This window comes from Entelurus aequoreus, linkage group LG22 (genome assembly GCF_033978785.1).
Source record: "Entelurus aequoreus isolate RoL-2023_Sb linkage group LG22, RoL_Eaeq_v1.1, whole genome shotgun sequence".
Lineage (NCBI taxonomy): Eukaryota > Metazoa > Chordata > Actinopteri > Syngnathiformes > Syngnathidae > Entelurus > Entelurus aequoreus.
In genome coordinates this window covers 8032173-8059916 of record NC_084752.1, presented here as the reverse complement: position 1 = coordinate 8059916, position 27744 = coordinate 8032173, and the positions used below count along the sequence as shown (strand labels likewise).

The window sequence follows — 27744 nt, the reverse complement described above, 5'->3', positions numbered from 1 at the left end:
TTTTGGTATCCTCCATCAAGTTGTATCGGGACACCCTTACAAGAAACACACATTTTTTGAATCCGACCAATGATATTGTGTTGGATAATATTGGTATCGGCCAACCCTCAAAACTCCAATATCGGTATCCTCTATCAAGTTGTATCGGGACACCCTTGCAAGAAACACACATGTTTTGAATCCGACCAATGATATTGTGTCAGGGAACACATTCCAATTTCTAGTTTCCAGGAAACCGTAGAAAATGACTACAAAACAAAGTGGTCGTTCAATCCGTAACTCCATTAAAAAGATGTGTTTGTTGCCATGCCAACGTATCTTTGCCACTATAGAGAAAAACAATAAGTTACCTGAGAAGCAAGGTCAGTCGTTCATCTTTGGCTCGAAGCAGATCGCTTACGGAGAAGGCGGCGGTGCCCAGGAAGCTGCTCTGTGGAGACACAGACAAAACGGGGTTGTTTACTTCCGCAGAGGCATCCGAAACGGCCTCGTCTTCTCCGGCTCTCGCCCGGTTTTGGACTTTGCCAGACACGTGTTTGCTGCGGGCACCATGCCACCGCACCGCAAGTGGGTCAAGAAGAGAGACGAGAGGCTGAGCCCATCAATAACCAAGTGAGAGGAGTATTTGAAGGGATATAAAAAAAAAATAAAGTGGATATTTGCACATTCACCATGAGGCTAAAAGTGTGCCAAGGACGCCGAGCCAAAGCTAACCGAGCAAGTAATTAACAGCGGATACAAAAGGTGAATCCTGGCGTCGTAGGATGCGGAGTGGGGAAAAAAAGCAGGTTTAAATTCAAGCAGTTTCCCCGCAAGGTTTAGTGAGAAATGACTGCGACTTTCTAAAAATGTTTATTTTGGTGTGGTCTGAGCCGAGGCAAAGCTCCGACTTTGATTGTGCAATTTGGCTAACAATGACTCTAATTGCAAATAACCCGCCGTTCTGTTTTTCCAATTAATTAAAGCTAACGCTGCAGCCTCCCAGGCCAATTAAAAACAAATTAATTGTTAATTAATCGAATGGTTGTAGCCCGGGAGTCCCACCCCAGACAAAAGGAAGTGATAAAAACTTGTACAACTTGGAAATAACTTGTTTATCTCGCAGGCTAAGGGACGTGGCGAAAGCCAGAAGTGAACCATAACTAGAATATGCAATTCCGGTAGGAATTGTGGGTAAATGCCGTTTTGTGCGGAACTGAAATGGTCGATAGGCGAGGATGTGTGGAGCGTGTGGATGTTGGAACGGTTCAAATCGGACGAGAAATGTGGGATATGAAGAGGTTTCTGTATTGCCCTTTGAACTTCAACAGGGGGAAATTCCTGGTAATTCCAGGTGATATGCTAATTTTCGGAACTGAGAAACACCTTTGTTCGATTGTGCAGGAAGAGTGGAATGGAGTGGTTCAAATCAAGTGAGGAATGTGGGAGTTGTAGTACATTTGTATGGCAATTTCCTGGAAATTTCGGGGAAACCGGGAATTTAAAAAAATATAGGTAATATCACAAACTTCCTAGATTATATGAATTGGTTGGTGTGGAATTTTTTTTGAATCGGTCAAGGAAAGTTGACGTAGTTACACTTTGGAATTCAGAATTGGTATTTCGGAATTCCTGGAATTTGGTAGTAAATTTTTGGGGTACTTGGAAAATGGTAGTTTGAATGTCCAAGAGGAGTCGAGTGTGTGAGGGTGGAACAGTTAAAATCAAGTGAGGAATGTGGGAGTTGTAGAACTTTGAAAATATCCATACATTTGTATCGCAAATTCCCGGAAATTTCGGGAAAAACGGGAATTTTTGAAAATATAGGTAATATCGCAAATGTCCTAGATTCTATGAATTGGTTGGTGTGGAATTGTTTTAATCGGTCAGGAAAACTTGACGTAGTAACACTTTGGAATTCAGAATTGGTATTTCGGAATTCCTGGAATTTTGTACTAAAAAAATAGATACATTTGATGTCCCAACTAAGGGTAATGTTTTGATGGTGGAATGGTTTAAAGAAATGTGGAAAGAGAAGCTGAAATAAAAAAGTATGGAAATAGGGCTTTGAAAAATTGGAAATTCTGGGAATTTCTGGATTTTTGGGGTACTTGGAAAATGGTAGTTTGAATGTCCAGGAGGAGTCGAGTGTGTGAGGGTGGAACGGTTCAAATCAAGTGAGGAATGTGGGAGTTGTAGAACTTTGAAAATATCCATACATTTGTATCGCAATTTCCTGGAAATTTCGGGAAAAACGGGAATTTTTGAAAATATAGGTAATATCGCAAATGTCCTAGATTGTATGAATTGGTTGGTGTGGAATTGTTTTAATCGGTCAGGAAAAATTGACGTAGTAACACTTTGGAATTCAGAATTGGTATTTCGGAATTCCTGGAATTTTGTACTAAAAAAATAGATACATTTGATGTCCCAACTAAGGGTAATGTTTTGATGGTGGAATGGTTTAAAGAAATGTGGAAAGAGAAGCTGAAATAAAAAAGTATGGAAATAGGGCTTTGAAAAATTGGAAATTCCGGGAATTTCTGTATTTTTTTGGTACTTGGAAAATGGTAGTTTGAATGTCCAGGAGGAGTCGAGTGTGTGAGGGTGGAACGGTTCAAATCGAGTGAGGAATGTGGGAGTTGTAGAACTTTGAAAATATCCATACATTTGTATCGCAATTTCCTGGAAATTTCGGGGAAAACGGGAATTTTTGAAAATATAGGTAATATCGCAAATGTCCTAGATTGTATGAATTGGTTGGTGTGGAATTGTTTTAATCGGTCAGGAAAACTTGACGTAGTAACACTTTGGAATTCAGAATTGGTATTTCGGAATTCCTGGAATTTTGTACGAAAAAATGGATACATTTGATGTCCCAACTAAGGGTAACGTTTTGATGGTGGAATGGATTAAAGAAATGTGGAAAGAGAAGCTGAAATAAAAAAGTATGGAAATAGGGCTTTGAAAAATTGGAAATTCTGGGAATTTCTGGATTTTTTTGGTACTTGGAAAATGGTAGTTTGAATGTCCAGGAGGAGCCGAGTGTTAGAGGGTGGAACGGTTCAAATCAGGTGAGGAATGTGGGAGTTGTAGAACTTTGAAAATGTCCATACATTTGTATGGCAATTTCCTGGAAGTTTCAGGAAAACCTGGAATTTAAAAAAATATATAGGTAATATCACAAATGTCCGAGATTGTATGAATTGGTTGGTGTGGAATTTTTGGAATCGGTCAAGGAAAGTTGACGTAGTTACACTTTGGAATTCAGAATTGGTATTTCTGAATTCCTGGAATTTTGTACGAAAAAATAGATACAGTTGATGTCCCAACTAAGGGTAATGTTTTGATGGTGGAATGGGTTACAAAAATGTGGAAAGTGAAGCTGAAATAAAAAAAGTATGGAAATAGGGCTTTGAAAAACTGGAAATTCTGGGAATTTCTGGATTTTTTTCAGTACTTGGAAAATGGTAGTTTGAATGTCCAGAAGGAGTCGAGTGTGTGAGGGTGGAACGGTTCAAATGAAGGGAGGAATGTGGGAGTTGTAGAACTTTGAAAATATCCATACATTTGTATCGCAATTTCCTGGAAATTTCGGGGAAAACGGGAATTTTTGAAAATATAGGTAATATCGCAAATGTCCTAGATTCTATGAATTGGTTGGTGTGGAATTGTTTTAATCGGTCAGGAAAACTTGACGTAGTAACACTTTGGAATTCAGAATTGGTATTTCGGAATTCCTGGAATTTTGTACTAAAAAAATAGATACATTTGATGTCCCAACTAAGGGTAATGTTTTGATGGTGGAATGGTTTAAAGAAATGTGGAAAGAGAAGCTGAAAGAAAAAAGTATGGAAATAGGGCTTTGAAAAATTGGAAATTCTGGGAATTTCTGGATTTTTTTGGTACTTGGAAAATGGTAGTTTGAATGTCCAAGAGGAGTCGAGTGTGTGAGGGTGGAACGGTTCAAATCAAGTAAGGAATGTGGGAGTTGTAGAACTTTGAAAATGTCCATACATTTGTATCGCAATTTCCTGGAAATTTCGGGAAAAACGGGAATTTTTGAAAATATAGGTAATATCGCAAATGTCCTAGATTGTATGAATTGGTTGGTGTGGAATTGTTTTAATCGGTCAGGAAAACTTGACGTAGTAACACTTTGGAATTCAGAATTGGTATTTCGGAATTCCTGGAATTTTGTACGAAAAAATGGATACATTTGATGTCCCAACTAAGGGTAACGTTTTGATGGTGGAATGGATTAAAGAAATGTGGAAAGAGAAGCTGAAATAAAAAAGTATGGAAATAGGGCTTTGAAAAATTGGAAATTCTGGGAATTTCTGGATTTTTTTGGTACTTGGAAAATGGTAGTTTGAATGTCCAGGAGGAGCCGAGTGTTAGAGGGTGGAACGGTTCAAATCAGGTGAGGAATGTGGGAGTTGTAGAACTTTGAAAATGTCCATACATTTGTATGGCAATTTCCTGGAAGTTTCAGGAAAACCTGGAATTTAAAAAAATATATAGGTAATATCACAAATGTCCGAGATTGTATGAATTGGTTGGTGTGGAATTTTTGGAATCGGTCAAGGAAAGTTGACGTAGTTACACTTTGGAATTCAGAATTGGTATTTCTGAATTCCTGGAATTTTGTACGAAAAAATAGATACAGTTGATGTCCCAACTAAGGGTAATGTTTTGATGGTGGAATGGGTTACAAAAATGTGGAAAGTGAAGCTGAAATAAAAAAAGCATGGAAATAGGGCTTTGAAAAACTGGAAATTCTGGGAATTTCTGGATTTTTTTCAGTACTTGGAAAATGGTAGTTTGAATGTCCAGGAGGAGTCGAGTGTGTGAGGGTGGAACGGTTCAAATCAAGGGAGGAATGTGGGAGTTGTAGAACTTTGAAAACGTCCATACATTTGTATGGCAATTTCCTGGAAGTTTCAGGAAAACCTGGAGTTTAAAAAAATATATATACGTAATATCACAAATTTCCTAGATTGTATGAATTGGTTGGTGTGGAATTGGTTTAATCGGCCAGGAAAACTTGACGTAGTAACACTTTGGAATTCAGAATTGGTATTTCGGAATTCCTGGAATTTTGTACTAAAAAAATAGATACATTTGATGTCCCAACTAAGGGTAACATTTTGATGGTGGAATGGTTTAAAGAAATGTGGAAAGAGAAGCTGAAAGAAAAAAGTATGGAAATAGGGCTTTGAAAAATTGGAAATTCTGGGAAATTCTGGGAATTTCTGGATTTTTTTGGTACTTGGAAAATGGTAGTTTGAATGTCCAGGAGGAGTCGAGTGTGTGAGGGTGGAACGGTTCAAATCAAGTGAGGAATGTGGGGGTTGTAGAACTTTGAAAATGTCCGTACATTTGTATGGCAATTTCCTGGAAATTTCGGGAAACCTGGGACTTTAAAAAAATATAGGTAATATCGCAAATGTCCTATATTCTATGAATTGGTTGTTGTGGAATTTTTTGAATCGGTCAAGAAAATTTGACGTAGTAACACTTTGGAATTCAGAATAGGTATTTCAGAATTCCTGGAATTTTGTACGAAAAAAATAGATACAGTTGATGTCCCAACTAAGGGTAACGTTTTGTTGGTGAAATGGGTTAAAGAAATGTGGAAAGAGAAGCTGAAATAAAAAAGTATGGAAATAGGGCTTTGAAAAATTGGAAATTCCGGGAATTTCTGGATTTTTTTGGTACTTGGAAAATGGTAGTTTGAATGTCCAGGAGGAGTCGAGTGTGTGAGGGTGGAACGGTTCAAATCAAGTCAGGAATGTGGGAGTTGTAGAACTTTGAAAATGTCCATACATTTGTATGGCAATTTCCTGGAAATTTCAGGAAAACTGGGAATTAAAAAAAAAATATAGGTAATATCATAAAAGTCAGAGATTGTATGAATTGGTTGGTGTGGAATTTTTGGAATCGGTCAAGGAAAGTTGACGTAGTTACACTTTGGAATTCAGAATTGGTATTTCGGAATCCCTGGAATTTTGTACGAAAAAAAATAGATACATTTGATGTCCCAACTAAGGGTAACGTTTTGATGGTGGAATGGGTTAAAGAAATGTAGGAGACAAAAGTCACAATTTTATAAGAAAACTAACATTTTGGCAACATATTAATAATCAGAATTTTGCTTGGCAAAATTAAGACAAGTCATAATTTTACTTGTCACTATTTTACAAGAAAAACTAAAAAAGTGGCAATATTGTGATAAGTCAGAATTTCATATGACAAATGTCACCATTTTGCGTGAAAAAGTAAGGATTTTACATTAAAAAAGTAATAATTTATGAGAAAATATTGCAATATTACAGAAACAGAAAGAATATGAGAAATTGTTCCCAATTTTATTAGAAAAAAGTCAACACATTGTGAGAAAAAGACTGCTTTTAGTTTATTTATTTTTGGAACATTTTGTTTGTAATTGGTTTTTAATCTTCATTATTTACTTCAAGTTATTACAGTATGTCTCTGTATACATTTTATTTATTTTTTTAAAATACATTTTGTCAATTTCTTACACACTTGTTATTACATATGTTGGCCAGAGGGGGCCCATTTCAATTTCTTACACACACTTGTTATTTCATATGTTGACCAGAGGGGGAGCACTTTTAAAACAGACACACAGTCAATTTGAAAAATCCCTCCTTGTTGTGAAAAATGAATTGGAATTTCACAAAAAAAGGTCAACATTTCACAAGAAAAACTGAAAAAGTGTGCAATATTATGATAAAAGTTGGACTTTTACTCAATAACAGTATGAAAAGAGTCGTAATTTTACTCGACAAAAGCCACAATTTTATAAGAAAACTTTACAATTTTGGCAACATATTAATAATCAGAATTTTGCTTGGCAAAATTAAGACAAGTCATAATTTTATTTAATAAATGTCACTATTTTACAAGAAAAACTAAAAAAGTGGCAATATTGTGATAAGTCAGGGTTTTATACGACAAATGTCACCATTTTGCATTAAAAAGTAAGGATTTTACATCAAAAAGTAATAATTTATGAGAAAATATTGCAATATTACAGAAACAGAAAGAATATTAGAAATTGTTCCCAATTTTATAAGAAAAAAGTCGACAAATTGTGAGAAAAAGACTGCTTTTAGTTCATTTATTTTTCGAACTTTTTGTTTGTAATTGGTTTTTAATCTTCATTATTTACTTCAAGTTATTACAGTATGTCTCTATATACATTTTATTTATTTTTTTAAAATACATTTTGTCAATTTCTTACACACTTGTTATTACATATGTTGACCAGAGGGGGAGCACTTTTAAAACAGACACACCGTGAATTTGAAAAATCCCTCCTTGCTGTGAAAAATGAATTGGAATTTCACAAAAAAAAGGTCAACATTTCACAAGAAAAACTGAAAAAGTGTGCAATATTATGACAAAAGTTGGAGTTTTACTCAATAACAGTCGCGATTTTACAAGAAAAGCTTAACATTTTGGCAATTTTATGAAAAGAGTCATAATTTTACTCGACAAAATTCACAATTTTTATAAGAAAACTTTACAATTTTGGCAACATATTAATAATCAGAATTTTGCTTGGCAAAATTAAGACAAGTCATAATTTTACTTAATCAATGTCACTATTTTACAAGAAAAACTAAAAAAGTGGCAATATTGTGATAAGTCAGAATTTTATATGACAAACGTCACCATTTTGCATTAAAAAGTAATGATTTTAAATAAAAAAGTAATAATTTATGAGAAAATATTGCAATATTACAGAAACAGAAAGATTATGAGAAATTGTCCGCAATTTTATAAGAAAAAAGTCGACACATTGTGAGAAAAATACTGCTTTTAGTTCATTTATTTTTCGAACTTTTTGCTTGTAATTGGTTTTTAATCTTCATTATTTACTTCAAGTTATTACAGTATGTCTCTGTATACATTTTATTTATTTATTTAAAATACATTTTGTCAATTTCTTACACACTTGTTATTACATATGTTGGCAAGAGGGGGCCCATTTAAATTTCTTACACACACTTGTTATTTCATATGTTGACCAGAGGGGGAGCACTTTTAAAACCAACACACAGTCAATTTGAAAAATCCCTCCTTGTTGTGAAAAATGAATTGGAATTTCACAAAAAAAAGGTCAAAATTTCACAAGAAAAACTGAAAAAGTGTGCAATATTATGACAAAAGTTGGAGTTTTACTCAACAACAGTCGCGATTTCACAAGAAAAGCTTAACATTTTGGCAATTTTATGAAAAGAGTCGTAATTTTACTCAAAAGTCACAATTTCATAAGAAAACTTTACAATTTTGGCAACATATTAATAATCAGAATTTTGCTTGGAAAAATTAAGACAAGTCATAATTTTATTTAATAAATGTCACTATTATACAAGAAAAACTAAAAAAGTGGCAAAATTGTGATATGTCAGGGTTTTATACGACAAATGTCACCATTTTGCATTAAAAAGTAAGGATTTTACATCAAAAAGTAATAATTTATAAGAAAATATTGCAATATTACAGAAACATAAAGAATAAGAGAAATTGTTCCCAATTTTATAAGAAAAAAGTCGACAAATTGTGAGAAAAAGACTGCTTTTAGTTCATTTATTTTACAAACTTTTTGTTTGTAATTGTTTTTTAATCTTTATTATTTACTTCAAGTTATTACAGTATGTCTCTGTATACATTTTATTTTTTTAAATACATTTTGTCAATTTCTTACACACTTGTTATTACATGTTGGCAAGAGGGGGAGCAGTTTTAAAACCGACACACAGTCAATTTGAAAAATCCCTCCTTGTTGTGAAAAATGAATTGGAATTTCACAAAAAAAGGTCAACATTTCACAAGAAAAACTGAAAAAGTGTGCAATATTATGACAAAAGTTGGAGTTTTACTCAATAACAGTCGCGATTTTACAAGAAAAGCTTAACATTTTGGCAATTTTATGAAAAGAGTCATAATTTTACTCGACAAAATTCACAATTTTATTAAGAAAACTTTACAATTTTGGCAACATATTAATGATCACAATTTTACTTGGCAAAATTAAGACAAGTCATAATTTTACTTAATCAATGTCACTATTTTACAAGAAAAACTAAAAAAGTGGCAATATTGTGATAAGTCAGAATTTTATATGACAAATGTCACCATTTTGCGTGAAAAAGTAATGATTTTACATCAAAAAGTAATAATTTATGAGAAAATATTGCAATATTACAGAAACAGAAAGAATATGAGAAATTGTCCCCAATTTTATAAGAAAAAAGTCGACAAATTGTGAGAAAAAGACTGCTTTTAGTTCATTTATTTTTAAAACTTTTTGCTTGTAATTGGTTTTTAATTTTCATTATTTACTTCAAGTTATTACAGTATGTCTCTATATACATTTTATTTATTTTTTTTAAATACATTTTGGCAAAAGGGGACGCATTTCAATTTCTTACACACTTGTTATTACATATGTTGGCAAGAGGGGGAGCACTTCACATTTTTACACACACTTGTTATTTCATATGTTGAGCACTTTTAAAACCAACACACCGTCAATTTGAAAAATCCCTCCTTGTTGTGAAAAATGAATTGGAATTTCACAAAAAAAAAGGTCAAAATTTCACAAGAAAAACTGAAAAAGTGTGCAATATTATGACAAAAGTTGGAGTTTTACTCAATAACAGTAAGAATAGTCGTAATTTTACTCGACAAAAGCCACAATTTTATAAGATCATTTTAATTAATGTCACTATTTTACAAGAAAAACTAAAAAAGTGGCAATATTGTAAAAGTAATGATTTTACATAAAAAAAAGTAATAATTTATGAGAAAATATTGCAATATTACAGAAACGGAAAGAATATGAGAAATTGTACCCAATTTTATATTTTTGCCTGCTGGATACACGAGGGACTCTTGGGAGAGGTGGCGAGTCCTGTGCCTGGCGGTTCTTTCCGCCGAAGACATTGAAGATACTGTATCTATCTATTTGGAACTGTGATATCAGGTCATCTGCTGGCTGGATTAGGCGTTGCTCTGGTCTATATTCGAAAGACCATGGCAGCCATAAGTGTGACGATCTGCCACATTCACGTCGGGTTGTGTTCATTTCCTGTCAGTGCTCTTATTTTGGTTCCATTTCCTGCTTGTCTCCCTGAGCGCTGTTTCCCCTCACCTGCTGCTGATTGGCAGCCTAGCCACAGTGGTTGTCAATCAGCTGCCTCGCCCTCCAGTCAGTGCTCTATGATTGGTTTCCTGGTATCCTGTTATCCTGGTTCCTGTTTCCCCCTGCATTTCCTTTTGACATTAAAGTCATGTTTTCCTGCAACACGCCTGCAGATGATGTGGTCCTGATGGCTTCATCTGGCCGGGATCTTCAGCTCTAACTGGTTCGGTTCGCGGCTGGGATGAGAATCAGCACCTCCATGGTTCTCGCCCGGAAAAGGGTGGAGTGCCATCTCCGGGTTGGGGTAGGAGACCCTGCCCCGAGTGGAGGAGTTCAAGTACCTCGGAGTCGTGTTCACGAATGAGGAAAGAGTGGATCGTGAGATCGACAGGCGGATCGGTGCGGCGTCTTCAGTAAGGCGCACGCTGTATCGATCCGTTGTGGTGAAGAAGGAGCTGAGCCGGAAGGCAAAGCTCTCAATTTACCGGTCGATCTACGTTCCCATCCTCACCTATGGTCATGAGCTTTGGGTTATGACCGAAAGGACAAGATCACGGGTACAAGACTCAGGACACGTTGGGAAGACTATGTCTCCCGGCTGGCCTGGGAACGCCTCGGGATCCCCCGGGAGGATCTGGACGAAGTGGCTGGGGAGAGGGAAGTCTGGGTTTCCCTGCTTAGGCTGCTGCCCCCGCGACCCGACCTCGGATAAGCGGAAGAAGATGGATGGATGGATGGATGGATGGACGCCTGCCATCCCTGCATCTTGGGGTTCGCCACAACTAACTCACAACTCTTTTAAGACTATGATCATTTTTGAAAAATTAGGACATTATTATCGTAAAATAGAGATTTTTAAAGAAAAAAATGCAACAGAATTCTTGTAGGATTATGACTATATCACAAAAATTCAGTTAAAATTACATTTTGTATTTATTCGTGTTACTTTATGACATCTCTTTAACAGAAATAACTTAATTCCCCAGCAAATTCGACTTTTTCTTGATAAAATGCAACTTGATTTTGGTCAAATTCGGATCTTTGAAAAAAGAAAAAAAAAGCCAATTCAAATTAAAGTACTACGTAATAAAGAAACTTTTTTTTTTTACGTTCATTTCTTTTTAAAATAGCAACATTGAAAAAAAAAATTCTGTCTTTATTCCTGTAAGATTAATTTCTGTACAACTTCTCATGACATTCCAAATTCCTTCTTATTGTACAATCGGAGCGGCGTGGCTCGGTCGGTAGATCGGCCGTGGTAGCATCTTGAGGGTTCCAGGTTCGATACCCGCTTCCGCCATCCTAGTCACTGCTGTTGTGTCCTTAGGCAAGACAATTCACCCACATGCTCCCAGTGCCACCCACACTGCTTTAAATGTAACTTAGATATTGGGTTTCACTATGTAAAGCGCTTTGAGTCACTAGAGAAAAAGCGCTATATAAATATAATTCCCTTCATTTCACTTCACAACAAATTATGACAATAAGGAGCCCCAAAAACTGCCCGTCGTGATGAATGGGGACTCGGACTTTGGCGATCTTGGAATTGAATCGCAAATTAAAGAACATCTCGGAGAAGTTTACACTTCGCAAGGCGAAATTATGACCAATTCAAGAGCCACAGTGGACAATTATTGCAATTATTTGCTCGCCCTAACCAAAACAATCCTTATCTACAATTTGGCTCCGTCTGCATTGGACAATGAAGCATATTTTCCCTGCTCTTGCTCCCTTCTTCCATCTTATCCATGTAAAGTTATTCAGATCTTTCACCACTGCTGAGATGAAGTGACTGTTTGTCTACTTTAAAGGCCTACTGAAAGCCACTACTAGCGACCACGCAGTCTGATAGTTTATATATCAATGATGAAATCTTAACATTGCAACACATGCCAATACAGCCGGGTTAACTTATAAAGTGACATTTTAAATTTCCCGCCACACTTCCGCTTGAAAAAGCCTTCGGAGGATGACGTATGCGCGTGACGTTTCCCGGGGAACAGAGGTATGCCTTCCCCATTGAATACAATACAAAAAAGCTCTGTTTTCATTTCATAATTCCACAGTATTCTGGACATCTGTGTTGGTGAATCTTTTGTAATTTGTTTAATGAACAATGGAGGCTGCAAAGAAGAACGTTGTAGGTGGGATCGGTGTATTAGCGGCTGGCTGCAGCAACACAACAAGGACTACTCACTTGGATAGCAGACGCGCTAGCCGATGCTAGCCGCCCACCGGCCACCGCACGGATGATCGGGTGAAGTCCTTCGTCGCGCCGTCGATCGCTGGAACGCAGGTGAGCACGGGTGTTGATGAGCAGAGCAGATGAGGGCTGGCTGGCGTAGGTGGAGCGCTAATGTTTTTATCATAGCTCTGTGAGGTCCGGTTGCTAAGTTGCTAAGTCAGCCTTAGCGTTGTTAGCAACAGCATTGTTAAGCTTTGCCAGGCTGAGATCTATTAACCGTGTAGTTACATGTACATGGTTTAATATTATCGTTGATCTTCTGTCTATCCTTCCAGTCAGGGATTTATTTATTTTGTTTCTATCTGCATTTGAGACAGATGCTATCACGTTAGCTCATGCTAAAGAGCTTCGTCGATGTATTGTCGTGGAGATAAAAGTCACTGTGAATGTCCATTTCGCGTTCTCGACTCTCATTTTCAAGAGGATATAGTATCCGAGGTGGTTTAAGATACAAATCCGTGATCCACAATAGAAAAAGAAGAGAGTGTGGAATCCAATGAGCCAGCTTGTACCTAAGTTACGGTCAGAGCGAAAAAAAATATGTATTTCACTGCATTCTAGTACGTCACTCTAACGTTCCTCATCCACGAATCTTTCATCCTCGCTCAAATTAATGGGGTAATCGTCGCTTTCTCTGTCCGAATAGCTCTAGCTGCGTTGAAAACAATAGGAAAATATGAGGGAGTGAACAACTGACTACGTCACGCTACTTCCGGTAGGGGCAAGGCTTTTTTTTAATCAGAGACCAAAAGTTGCGAACTTTATCGACGTTGTTCTATACTAAATCCTTTCAGCAAAAATATGGCAATATCGCGAAATGATCACGTATGACACAGAATGGATCTGCTATCCCCGTTTAAATAAAAAAAAAAATAATTTCAGTAGGCCTTTAAATCTCAAATCAGCATCCTTGATTTGTCTACATCAGGGGTCACCAACCTTTTTGAAAGCAAGAGCTACTTCTTGGGTAGTGATTAATGCGAAGGGCTACCAGTTTGATACACACTTAAATAAATTGCCAGAAATAGCCAATTTGCTCAATTTACCTTTAACTCTATGTTATTATTAATAATTAATGATATTTACACTTAATTGAACGGTTTAAAAGAGGAGAAAACACGAAAAAAATGACAATTAAATTTTGAAACATAGTTTATCTTCAATTTCGACTCTTTAAAATTCAAAATTCAACCGAAAAAAAGGAGACAAAAACTAGCTAATTCAAATCTTTTTGAAAAAATAAAAAAAATAATCTATGGAACATCATTAGTAATTTTTCCTGATTAAGATTAATTTTAGAATTTTGATGACATGTTTTAAATAGGTTAAAAATTCAATCTACACTTTGTTAGAATATATAACAAATTGGGCCAAGCTATATTTCTAACAAAGACAAATCATTATTTCTTCTAAATTTTCCAGAACAAAAATGTTAAAAGAAATTCAAAAGACTTTGAAATAAGATTTAAATTTGATTCTACAGATTTTCTAAATTTGCCAGAATATTTTTTTTCAATTGTAATCATAATACGTTTGAAGAAATATTTCACAGATATTCTTCATCGAAAAAACAGAAGCTAAAATGAAGAATTAAATTAAAATGTATTTATTATTCTTTACAATAAAAAAAAAATTACGTGAACATTGATTTAAATTGTCAGGAAAGAAGAGGAAGGAATTTAAAAGGTAAAAATGTGTTTAAAAATCCTAAAATCATTTTTAAGGTTGTATTTTTTTCTCTAAAATTGTCTTTCTGAAAGTTATAAGAAGCAAAGTAAAACAATTAATGAATTTATTTAAACAAGTGAAGACCAAGTCTTTAAAATATTTTCTTGGATTTTCAAATTCTATTTGAGTTTTGTCTCTCTTAGAATTAAAAATGTCGGGCAAAGCGAGACCAGCTTGCTAGTAAATAAATACAATTTAAAAAATAGAGGCAGCTCACTGGTAAGTGCTGCTATTTGAGCTATTTTTAGAACAGGCCAGCGGGCTACTCATCTGGTCCTTACGGGCTACCTGGTGCCCGCGGGCACCGCGTTGGTGACCCCTGCTCTACACTGCTTTCCTAGCCTCCATACCATCTCAATCTCTGCATCAGTTTAAAAAAAAGGCCATCCTGCCTACTGACCTTTTCTTTCAATCATTTCCTCCTACAGCTTTTTCCTGCTGCCCCTCCACAAATCCTCACACGCTTCAGGCACAAAAAAAAAATGCACTCAGTGATGTGTCCAGACAAAGAAAGAAAGCGGCAAAAAGGTCAGTCAACAAAAATGAGTAATACAAAACAAACACGGGGCCTTGAGTTGGTCACATTCCCAAACAGCACACCACCGCACGGTTAAGGATGCATCAGGGGTCCTTGCGGGATTTGATTTTGTTGTTGTCGTGGATTCTCACTCATACAGGGTGACGCACGAGGCCAGTCCCAGTCCCGACCTGCCCTCACGCCAGCCCACGAGGCCATTACGCGGGGAACATTACAGCCCTGTGTAGCCATTACTTACCAGTACATCTTGGAAAGCCATTCCCTGGCATCTTTTTATGGCTCCTCACCGTGAATGCTTTAGAAGTAATGAAGCTCCCGAGACCGGCCGTCGCACGGGGGGTGGGGGGGGGGGGGGGGGGGATCAAAGCGGCGGTACGGCGGCAAATGAGAGAAAGATGAGGCCGAGAGGAGGAGCCAAGAGGAAGACGGATGACGCTCTCTTCCAGGATCAAGGAGGATTGATTATGATGGCCCCGCTCGCTTCACCCGGCTTCCTTCCTCCTCTCCTCCAACATCTTTGCACCCGAGTCCATTCCTGAGTGTTTGTTAAACATGCAAACTTCAGCTTAATGGTAAGAAATAACTACAATAACTCTTGCTAGAGGCCCAACCATCCTAAACATACTAAAATACTGCTCTTCTTCATACCTGGCCATTGTCACAAAACCAAGCTCCAATAGGTCACAACTATATTATCGGCCGATAAATGCGTTAAAATGTAATATCGGAAATTATCGGTATCGGTTTTTTTATTATCAGTATCGTTTTTTTTTAAATTATTATTATTATTATTATTATTTTTTTTTAATTAAATCCACATAAAAAACACAAGATACTGTCACGACTTGGTCCCTGGCGTGGATTGTTTTTCCGAGGTGCAAAGCAACTTGACTGGACACGGCTCGGAGGTGAGTACATTATTTAATATAAGGACAATAAAAAGGAATAAACAAAAGGCGCTCGCAGAGGAGGTAACAAACTTGGCTATGAAACAAAAGACATGCACGTGGGCACAAAAACGATGAACAATAAACACAAACTTACTTGACATAGAACATGGCATGAAGACGCGATCATAAAGAGGGCAGAGAATAAACGTGCAGAGAAGGTGTGATGTCGCCAGGACAAACAACAGAAACAGAAAAGCTTATATAGTGACATGATAAGTGAAAACAGGTGCGTGACATGACAATGTGAACCAGGTGAAACTAATGGTTGCTATGGTGACAAAGCAAGGGAGTGAAGACAAGAACTAAAAAGTGTCCAAAAACCAAGCAAAACAAAAACAAGATCAACACAGACATGACAGATACACTTACAATTAGTGCACCAACCCAAAAAACCTCCCTCCCCCATTTACACTCATTCACACAAAATGGTTGTTTCTTTCTGTTATTAATATTCTGGTTCCTACATTATATATCAATATATATCAATACAGTCTGCAAGGGATACAGTCCGTAAGCACACATGATTGTGCGTGCTGCTGCTCCACTAATAATACTAACCTTTAACAGTTAATTTTACAAATTTTCATTAATTACTAGTTTCTATGCAACTGTTTTTATATTGTTTTACTTTGTTTTTTTAATTCAAGAATTTTTTTTAAATTTATTTATCTTATTTTATTTTATAATTTTAAAAAAAAAGTACCTTATCTTCACCATACCTGGTTGTCCAAATTAGGCATAATAATAATAATAATAATAATAATAATAATGGATTAGATTTATATAGCGCTTTTCTAGACACTCAAAGCGCTTCACAATAATAATGTGTTAATTCCACGACTGTATATATCGGTTGATATCGGTATCGGTAATTAAAGAGTTGGACAATATCGGCATATCGGACATCGGCAAAAAGCCATTATCGGACATCCCTAGTCACAACCCCAATCAGGCCCAATGAAAGTAGACTTCCATCCATCCATTTTCTACCGCTTGTTAGGGGTGTAACGGTACACAAAAATGTCGGTTCGGTACGTACTGTCAGGTTTGCCCCTGACAGTTTGGTTGCGTTTGTCTTAGTTTCCTATCAGTGCTTTTATTTTGTCTTCATTTCCTGCTTGTATCCCTGAGTGCTTTTCCCCCTCAGCTGTGGCTGATTGGCACCGGGCCACACCTGGTGTCAATCAGCCAGATACTCTTTGAACCTGCCTTCCCCTCCAGTCAGGGCTGGATTATTGTCATTGTAGCTCCTACCTGTTCTGTCGTTTATACCTGAATCCTGTAGCTGTTGGCAGCGTGCTGTTTTTTGTTCCTAGTTCCTGTTTGCTGGACCCTGTGTCCCGTTTTCCAGTTTGGCTCCTAGTTCCTGGTTTGTGTTGTTACCTATATTTTGATGAACATTAAATTATGTTTTCCTGCACCAAGCCTGCCGCCATCTCTGCATCTTGGGGTTCGTCAACAACTCAATGTGACACGTACCTCACGTATGTTATATTTTTATCAACATGTGATAGCAGGGACCCTGCCATTCAAAACTAGGCTGCTGCATTACTAATGAGTAATGTAACTATAGCTGAAAAAAATAGTACAATAGCAATAGGAGAGACTATTCATCCCTGAACACCATGGAGTTCATGTAGGCTTAATTATGCACTTACATTATTATATCAACTACAGGGTTTCCCATAAACTGCCAAGATACCTGTGGCGGTGGGGGCGTGGCTATGGGCGTGACCATGGGCGTGGTCACCATGACATCATCGAGTAATTTGCGTAATTTACTACAATATGATTTTCTCTAAAAAGGCTAAAAAAATGTATACTTACTAATTAATAACAGTTTTGTTTTTAAACGTCCATCCATCCATCCATCCATTTTACAATATAATTACAACACTTTATGTACATATTTATATACAGATTTGAACAATAAGTTATTCACTGAAATATATTTATTAATTGTGGTTCTTACAAAAAATATATCTTATAAAATATAAAAGCTAAAATGTCTCTTAAAGCTCTGCCCCTTTAATGAGTGCATACTAAATAATTTAACTTTAGCCTACTACTACAACCATATTATTTACCAGCAACATAAAGTGAAACAGAGGCAGAGGTGTCCTGCCACAGTCAGTAACAAATAAACAGAAAACAGTAGTGGTCAAATACAAATAAGGCAACAAGAGAAGTATCCTACACTTCTCTTTTGTAAAGGAAATCTGAACAGCCTATATGGGCATCTACATCAACTATATGATTTGCCTGAGAAGCTGGACAGGACAAAAAAAACAAACAAAACAAAACAAAACAAAAAAAACAAAAAAACAAACAAAAAAAATATATATATATATATATACATTTTTATTTTATTTTATTTGTGGCGGACATAATTCTTTCGTGGCGGGCCGCCACAAATAAATGAATGTGTGGGAAACACTGAACTATCAGAGACGGAAACTCTTCATTTAACATAACGTTCTTTTTTGCTGCTTCAACACAGCTCAATCAACACAGAAAACACACACACACAAAGAACCATCCAGATTGTTCTAGGCGCAAAGTGTAAAAGCCAGCATGTGTGATGGTATGGGGGTGTATTAGTGCCCAAGACATGGGTAACTTACACATTAATGCTGAAAGGTACATACAGGTTTTGGAGCAACATATGTTGCCATCCAAGCAACGTTACCATGGACGCCCCTGCTTATTTCAGCAAGACAATGCCAAGCCACGTGTTACATCAACGTGGCTTCATAGTAAAAGAGTGCGGGTACTAGACTGGCCTGCCTGTAGTCCAGGCTGTCTCCCATTGAAAATGTGTGAAGCCTAAAATAGCACAAGGGAGACCCCCGGACTGTTGAACAACTTAAGCTGTACATCAAGCAAGAATGGGAAAGAATTCCACCTGAGAAGCTTCAAAAATGTGTCTCCTCACTTCCCAAACCTTTACTGAGTGTTGTTAAAAGGAAAGGCCATGTAACACAGTGGTGAACATGCCCTTTCCCAACTACTTTGGCACGTGTTGCAGCCATGAAATTCTAAGTTAATTATTATTTGCAAAAAAAAAATAAAGTTTATGAGTTTGAACATCAAATATCTTGTCTTTGTAGTGCATTCAATTGAATATGGCTTGAAAATGATTTGCAAATCATTGTATTCCGTTTATATTTACATCTAACACAATTTCCCAACTCATATGGAAACAAGAACCAGCCTATTTAGGCAACTAGCTGTATAGAGTAAGTAGTAAAGTAGCTACTTTGAAGGCCACCACTTCTGCGTGGATGCAACATGGCAAAGGTTGGCGGGTAGATTCCCCGCAGGCTGCCGGCCCGTCACGTCTTTCCACCTTGTGCGCGTCTCCTTGCGGCGAGGACAACGTTGTGCCTTTTAATAACACCAGAGGACGTCTCGCGGGCGGCATGTGATTGTTATTCATGAATTATGAGCACATGGAAAGCAGGAAGTGTCTGCAGGAATCAAGCGCTCCTTCCTTCAGCAGCCCGCGTCCTCATTAAGTCATTAGACGTGTGCTGAAACGCCACTTGCGCTGACGAGCACATGTTTTGGACACACACGGAAGTGAAAAATAAAGGAAAGGCGTGGAGAACAAAACACGTATAAAGAGCTCAATGTCTTGCATCTGGCACGGATTTTTGTTTTTTTCCCCCCCATTGAAAGCCCAGAAGGAATTTGGAGTAAACAACCTTTTTAAGAAGCACAAATTACAATCGGACTTAACGAGATTAGACAGAGTTTTGTGGACACGACAAATAGGATTTTTCATGTCTACTTCCTTTCTGGACACAATCTGGATTAAGCTTGACATTACCCTTTCTGATTAGGGGTGAGCACAATTTATTAGTCCAGGGTTATTTTTTTTTATTTTTTAGTAGTACGTGTACCACCAGTGGTACGCAGGCTCCATCTAGTGGTATGCCAAAAAAATCCGTAAAATATTCAAACACAGTGTTACTGTTCAAACTGTGTGTAATGTAACAGTGGCTAAAAAATATTAAATACACTTGTTAACTAGATGAGGCAATTCCTCAAGGAATTGTGTGTGAATGTTGTAAAATTTTTATTATTAATCTATTTGTTCATTTTCTGTTTCAACATGTTCTATCTACACTTCTGTTAAAATGTAATAATCACTTATTCTTCTCTTGTTGGATACTTTACATTAGTTTTGGATGATACCACACATTTCGGTATCGATCGGACACCAAGTAGTTACAGGATCATACATTGGTCATATTCAAAGTCCTCATGTGTCCAGGGACGTATTTACTGAGGTTATAAACATAATATGAATTTTAAAAAGGAAAAAAGATTTTGTGATGATAAAAAATATCGATGTAATCATAGCAGTATTGACTAGATACGCTATTGTACTTGGTATCATTACAGTGGATGTCAGGTGTAGATCCACCCATGGCATTTGTTTACATTGTGACGCCGGTGAGCTATTGTATCCTCCTACGGTGTGTAGATAGATGGATAGTACTTTATTGATTCCTTCAGGAGAGTTCCCTCAGGAAAATTTAAAGTAGTGAAGCATGTTTAGCTATTCCTCGTCCTGCAGTGAGTACTTGTAAGAAACGTACTTAATTTGTTGCCATGGATTAGTGATTTAGAAGTAGCTAAAACACTGCCGACTGCGGATGGACGTTAGCCGCTAGCTAGCTAGCTGGCCATGTCTTAAAGCACCTCTTACTGAGGGCGTTTCAGTGTTATAACTTCACTTTATCGTTAGTTTTTAGGCCAAAATGTTCAAAAATTCACACACACATACAAACACATACTGTATATAAATAAAATATATACCCATACACATATATATACATAAACATACATATATACTGTGTGTGTGTGTATATATATATATATATATATATATATATATATATATATATATATATATATATATATATATAATATATTTGAACTATACACACACACATTATTTATGTATGTATATATATATATATATATATATATATTAATACATATATATATATATATACACACATATATATGTATACATGTGTATATATATATATATATATATATGTATACATGTATATATAAATGTATACATGTGTATATATACACATGTGTATATATAAATGTATACATGTGTATGTATACACATGTGTATATATATATACACATGTGTATATATAAATGTATACATGTGTATATATACACATGTGTATGTATATATATATATATATATATATATATATATATATATATATATATATATATATATATATATATATATATATATATATATATATACACTACAGTTCAAAAGTTTGGGGTCACATTGAAATGTCCTTATTTTTGAAGGAAAAGCACTGTACTTTTCAATGAAGATAACTTTAAACTAGTCTTAACTTTAAATAAATACACTCTATACATTGCTAATGTGGTAAATGACTATTCTAGCTGCAAATGTCTGCTTTTTGGTGCAATATCTACATAGGTGTATAGAGGCCCGTTTCCAGCAACTATCACTCCAGTGTTCTAATGGTACAATGTGTTTGCTCATTGGCTCAGAAGGCTAATTGATGATTAGAAAACCCTTGTGCAATCATGTTCACACATCTGAAAACAGTTTAGCTCGTTACAGAAGCTACAAAACTGACCTTCCTTTGAGCGGATTTAGTTTCTGGAGCATCACATTTGTGGGGTCAATTAAACGCTCAAAATGGCCAGAAAAAGAGAACTTTCATCTGAAACTCGACAGTCTATTCTTGTTCTTAGAAATGAAGGCTAGTCCACAAAATTCTGTGGACTATATATATATATATATATATATATATATATATATATATATATATATACACCCTAGGTAACTCCTTCAAGACTGTTGGAAAACCATTTCAGGTGACTACCTCTTGAAGCTCATCGTGAGAATGCCAAGAGTTTGCAAAGCAGTAATCAGAGCAAAGGGTGGCTATTTTGAAGAAACTAGAATATAAAACAAGTTTTCAGTTATTTCACCTTATATATATATATATATATATATATATATATATATATATATATATATATATATATATATATATATATATATATATATATATATATATATATATGAAAGAAAACAATCATGATGCGAGCTGTGAGACGCTATTGGTTACATAGCATTAATTGTCTAATTGATCAAGCAATAGTTGAAAAAAACTAAAGCCTATTCTGAAAATAAAAAAACTGGATAGGGGTTAATTTAAATTTGTAAAAAAAAATAAAAATAAAAAAACAAAAAAACATTTTTGGACAAATTGTATAATGACACATTAAAACAAATTAAAAGTACTACTTGTCTGCAACCAGTTGACTGCATGCCTTTTCTTACACAGCTTCTCATGTTTAGTTGCCAAAACAACAGTTAAATATATCCCTTATCTTCTGCCCACTAAATTATGTATGCTTAAAAATATCAATCATTAGAATGCATGAAATCTCCACTCCCTGCACTAAAACCCAGCAAGCGACGACACAACACGACATACAGTCAGTCAGTCAGTGAGTGGACTTACAGGGATGTTCCACACACACACAGTCCCGGATGCAGACAACCAGAAGAAACAATTTCCCTTCCTCCCTATCAGTTACGACGACGACAACAATAAACAGCTCCTGGTTGTCGGTCCTCCTGCGAGTACGTCCTTTGCTCGTCTTTCAAGTAAGTCCGCATGACTGCCGTGTCTCGCCAGCAACAGGCAAACAGACGCTCCTGCGGACGTCTCTGCTGTGACTGAGAGCTCTGCTGAGAATGAGAGGAGACTAGAGAGAGAGAGAGAGAGAGAGAGAGCGAGAGAGAGGGAGGGAGGGATGGAAGAAGGACAGGAAGGAGAGAGAGATGTAGAAGGACGGAGGGGAAGCTGCTGCTGGTGACTCACATGGCCACAGGAAAGGATCGTCTGCTTCTCCCACTTACATTTTCAACAACGGCTACATTGTTTGCTATTTATTTACACTTACCTGGCGGGCTCGTTTGGATAAATGGCTTTGCATCCCTTCCGTCAGCCCTTTGTCAATATTGAGTCCCGCATTGGGCAATAGGACGTACACTATGTTGCCAAAAAGTATTTGGCCACCTGCCTTGACTCACATATGAACTTGAAGTGCCATCCCATTCCTAACCCATAGGGTTCAGTATGATGTCGGGTCCACCTTTTGCAGCTATTACAGCTTCAACTCTTCCGGGGAAGGCTGTCCACAAGGTTGCGGAGTGTGTTTATAGGAATTTTCCACCATTCTTCCAAAAACGCATTGGTGAGGTCACACACTGATGTTGGTGGAGAAGACCTGGCTCTCAGTCTCCGTTTCAAAGGTGTTCTATCGGGTTCAGGTCAGGACTCTGTGCAGGCCAGTCAAGTTCATCCATACCTTTCCCATACTGCTGCCCATCCCAGCTGACTTAAGAAGGTAAGTACAGTGGAACCTCCATTTAGGCACTTAGTTAGTTCTTGAACATGGTTTGTACATTTAAAAGTTTGTATAGTGAGGCAAACTTTCCTATAAGAAACACAATAAATAGGAATAATGGGTGGCATCCTCGACAAAAGTCACTATTTTAGTGAAGGTTTGTACATTTGAACACAATATAAAGTACTATATACACTATATTGCCAAAAGTATTTGGCTACCTGCCTTGACTCACATATGAACTTGAAGTGCCATACCATTCCTAACCCATAGGGTTCAATATGATGTCTGTCCACCTTTTGCAGCTATTAAAACTTCAACTCTTCTGGGGACGGCTGTCCACAAGGTTGCAGGGTGTGTTTGTAGGAATTGTCCACCCTTCTTCCAAAAGTGCACCATTCTCCGTTCTAAATCATCCCAAAGGGGTTCATCAATCAATCAATCAATGTTTACTTACATAGCCCTAAATCACGAGTGTCTCAAAGGGCTGCATAAGCCACAACGACATCCTCGGCTTAGATCCCACATCAGGGCAAGGAAAAACTCAACCCAATTGGATGACAATGAGAAACCTTGGAGGGGACCGCAAATGTGGGGACCCCATCCTGGGCGACTGGTGCAATGGACGTCGAGTGGATCTAACATAATAGTGTGAGAGTCCAGTCCATAGTGGATCTAACATAATAGTGTGAGAGTGCAGTCCATAGTGGATCTAACATAATAGTGAGAGAGTCCAGTCCATAGTGGATCTAACATAATAGTGTGAGAGTCCAGTCCATAGTGGATCTAACATAATAGTGTGAGAGTGCAGTCCATAGTGGATCTAACATAATAGTGAGAGAGTCCAGTCCATAGTGGATCTAACATAATAGTGTGAGAGTCCAGTCCATAGTGGATCTAACATAATAGTGTGAGAGTGCAGTCCATAGTGGATCTAACATAATAGTGTGAGAGTCCAGTCCATAGTGGATCTAACATAATAGTGTGAGAGTCCAGTCCATAGTGGATCTAACATAATAGTGTGAGAGTCCAGTCCATAGTGGATCTAACATAATAGTGTGAGAGTCCAGTCCATAGTGGATCTAACATAATAGCGTGAGAGTCCAGTCCATAGTGGATCTAGCATAATAGTGTGAGTCCAGTCCATAGTGGATCTAACATAATAGTGTGAGAGTCCAGTCCATAGTGGATCTAACATAATAGTGTGAGAGTCCAGTCCATAGTGGATCTAACATAATAGCGTGAGAGTCCAGTCCATAGTGGATCTAGCATAATAGTGTGAGAGTCCAGTCCATAGTGGATCTAGCATAATAGTGTGAGAGTCCAGTCCATAGTGGATCTAACATAATATTGTGAGAGTCCAGTCCATAGTGGATCTAACATAATAGTGTGAGAGTCCAGTCCATAGTGGATCTAACATAATAGTGTGAGAGTCCAGTCCATAGTGGATCTAACATAATAGTGTGAGAGTCCAGTCCATAGTGGATCTAACATAATAGTGTGAGAGTCCAGTCCATAGTGGATCTAACATAATAGTGTGAGAGTCCAGTCCGTAGTGGATCTAACATAATAGTGAGAGTCCAGTCCATAGTGGATCTAACATAATAGTGAGAGTCCAGTCCATAGTGGATCTAACATAATAGTGTGAGAGTCCAGTCCTTAGTGGATCTAGCATAATAGTGTGAGAGTCCAGTCCATAGTGGATCTAACATAATAGTGTGAGAGTCCAGTCCATAGTGGATCTAACATAATAGTGTGAGAGTCCAGTCCATAGTGGATCTAACATAGTAGTGTGAGAGTCCAGTGCCTCCATGGAAATGCCCCCCTCTACCTCAAAGAACTACTCACCCCCAAATCCTCCACACGACACCTCCGCTCCGGACAGGCTAACCTCCTCCAACCTCCGAGGACAAAGATACAAACAATGGGAGACCGGGCTTTCTGCTACGCCGCTCCCAGTCTGTGGAACGCTCTCCCTGACCACCTGAGGGCACCACAGACTGTGGACGCTTTTAAAAAAGTCTTAAAAACCCTTGTTTTTAAAAAAGCCTTTTTTTTTTTTTAGATATATGCATACTAGTTTTAGCTATTTTGCTGTTCTAGTTTTTATTTGTATTTATTTTTTATTTATCTATTTATTTATTTTTTTTAAATTTAAATTTTTTTTTTATACACTGTAGCACTTTGAGGTTGTTTACTCAATGTAAAGTGCTTTTTACAAATAAAATATATTATTATTATTATTAACCACTCCTATAGTTTCTAACTAGAGCGCCATCTGCTGGATGGGATCGGAACAAACACGGGGATCCTCCGAGGCGCTTTAAACACCGCCTGCGCTCACATGTTGGATTAGCTTGCTTTCCTCACTCGGGTAGGAGAGAATAATTCCGAGCGAACAACGGATGCCTTATCACCCCGAGCAGGTACACAGGCGAACACAAAGGGACGTTTCGACACATTTGTACACATGCACTTGCGAGACGCTTCTCATTAGCGTGGGCATTGATGACCCGCGTGCCAAGAGGATGACACTAAAAAAGCTGCAGAGAGATACTCGACAAGGTCCCACCGATGAGGACAACGAGGCGTCGGAAGCAGCCTTTCATGCGTGGATGCGGGATACAACACGAGAGGCATTACCTTGAGCCTGATAAACAGGAGCCGTAATTCTGTTGAAAGCACAATGGACCTCCGCCAAGGCCAAACACCACCCATGCGTAACACACAGCATATATCTGAGGTTTGTATAATGTGTTTATCCTGATCTTCACCACATTTAAACATCATGAGCCTTGGACAATTCATTTTGTGATTTTTTGTGTTTTCCTTGACTGCACTTAAATGTAGAATATATGTAGAATATATTTATATTATTCATATATTATAAATAATATATATATATATATATATATACATATATATATATATATATATATATATATATATATATATACATATATATATAGTAGGGCTGCAACTAACAATTAATTTGATAATCGATTAATCTGTCGATTAAAGATTAAGATTAAAGATTAAAGTACCAATGATTGTCACACACACACTAGATGTGGTGAAATTTGTCCTCTGCATTTGATTACTTCGATTAATCGATTAATAATCGGATAAAATAGACAAACTACATTTCTATCCTTTCCAGTATTTTATTGAAAAAAAACAGCATACTGGCACCATACTTATTTTGATTATTGTTTCTCAGCTGTTTGTACATGTTGCAGTTTATAAATAAAGGTTTATTTAAAAAAATAAAAAAAAATAAAAAATTTAAAAAAGCCTCTGCGCATGCGCATAGCATAGATCCAACGAATCGATGACTAAATTAATCGGCAACTATTTTTATAATCGATTTTAATCGATTTAATCGATTAGTTGTTGCAGCCCTAATATATATATATATATATATATATATATATATATATATATATATATATATATATATATATATATATATATAAATCATTATATATATATTTATATATTATATATATAACATATTATATATATTATATTATATATTATTCATACCCCCGCGACCCGACCTCTGATAAGCGGAAGAAGAGGGATGGATGGATGTATATTATTTTTTATTATTATTATTGTCTATTGTGCTGAATTTCCCCCAGGGATCAATAAAGTACTTTCTATTCTATTGTATTCTATTTCTATTTTCATTGAGAAATTGTAGAAAATATCAATAAAATTGCTGTTAAAAAATAAATTAATAAATAAATAAAAAATCCAGGTCTGCATCAAAATGATGTAAGTATTATGAGATCCATCCATCCATGCAATCATATATTATGATGATGATATTTGACATATTTTAAAAACAAATTGGCTGCAATAAAAATGGATTGGTTAAAACAAAATTTAACTAATCATTTATTTTGATTTTTTTTTTTTTTTTTTTCATTTATTCATTTATTTCAGGCAGTGACATTAAAAAAAAATAAGTACAAGGTTGACAACACGTAATAATATAAATTAATATAATGCAAAAGGTAATGTACAGCAGTGTTTTTCAACCTTTTTTGAGCCGGGGCACAATTTTTGCGTTGAAAAAATCCGGAGGCACACCACCAGCAGAAATCACTAAAAAACTAAACTCAGTTGACAGTAAAAAGTCGTTGTCGCAATTGTTGGATATGACTTTAAACCATAACCAAGCATGCATCAATATAGCTCTTGTCTCAAAGTAGGTGTACTGTCACCACCTGTCACATCACACTCTGACTTATTTACAGTTTTTTGCTGTTTTCCTGTGTGTAGTGTTTTAGTTCTTGTCCTGCGCTCCTATTTTGGTGGCTTTTTCTCTTTTTTTGGTATTTTCCTATAGCAGTTTCATGTCTTCCTTTGAGCGATATTTCCCGCATCGACTTTGTTTTAGCAATCAAGAATATTTCAGTTGTTTTTATCCTTCTTTGTGGGGACATTGTTGATTGTCATGTCATGTTCGGATGTACATTGTTTTTGCTCCACAGTAAGTCTTTGCTGTCGTCCAGCATTCTGTTTTTGTTTACTTTGTAGCCAGTTCAGTCTTAATTTCGTTCTGCATAGCCTTCCATAAGCTTCAATGCCTTTTCTTAGGGGCACTCACCTTTTGTTTATTTTTGGTTAAAGCATTAGATACCTTTTTACCTGCACCCTGCCTCCCGCTGTT

At 36.6% G+C, this 27744-nt stretch overlaps 1 protein-coding gene across 1 annotated transcript in view; it reads right to left on the bottom strand.

Moving 5' to 3' along the window:
- Positions 1-27744, bottom strand: part of LOC133639875 (type II inositol 3,4-bisphosphate 4-phosphatase-like) — a 219577-nt gene that overhangs the window by 38823 nt on the left and 153010 nt on the right. Inside the window, exon 5 of the mRNA XM_062033539.1 lies at positions 351-430. Coding sequence (XP_061889523.1) covers positions 351-430 — 80 coding nt within the window. The remainder of the gene's footprint in view (positions 1-350; positions 431-27744) is intronic.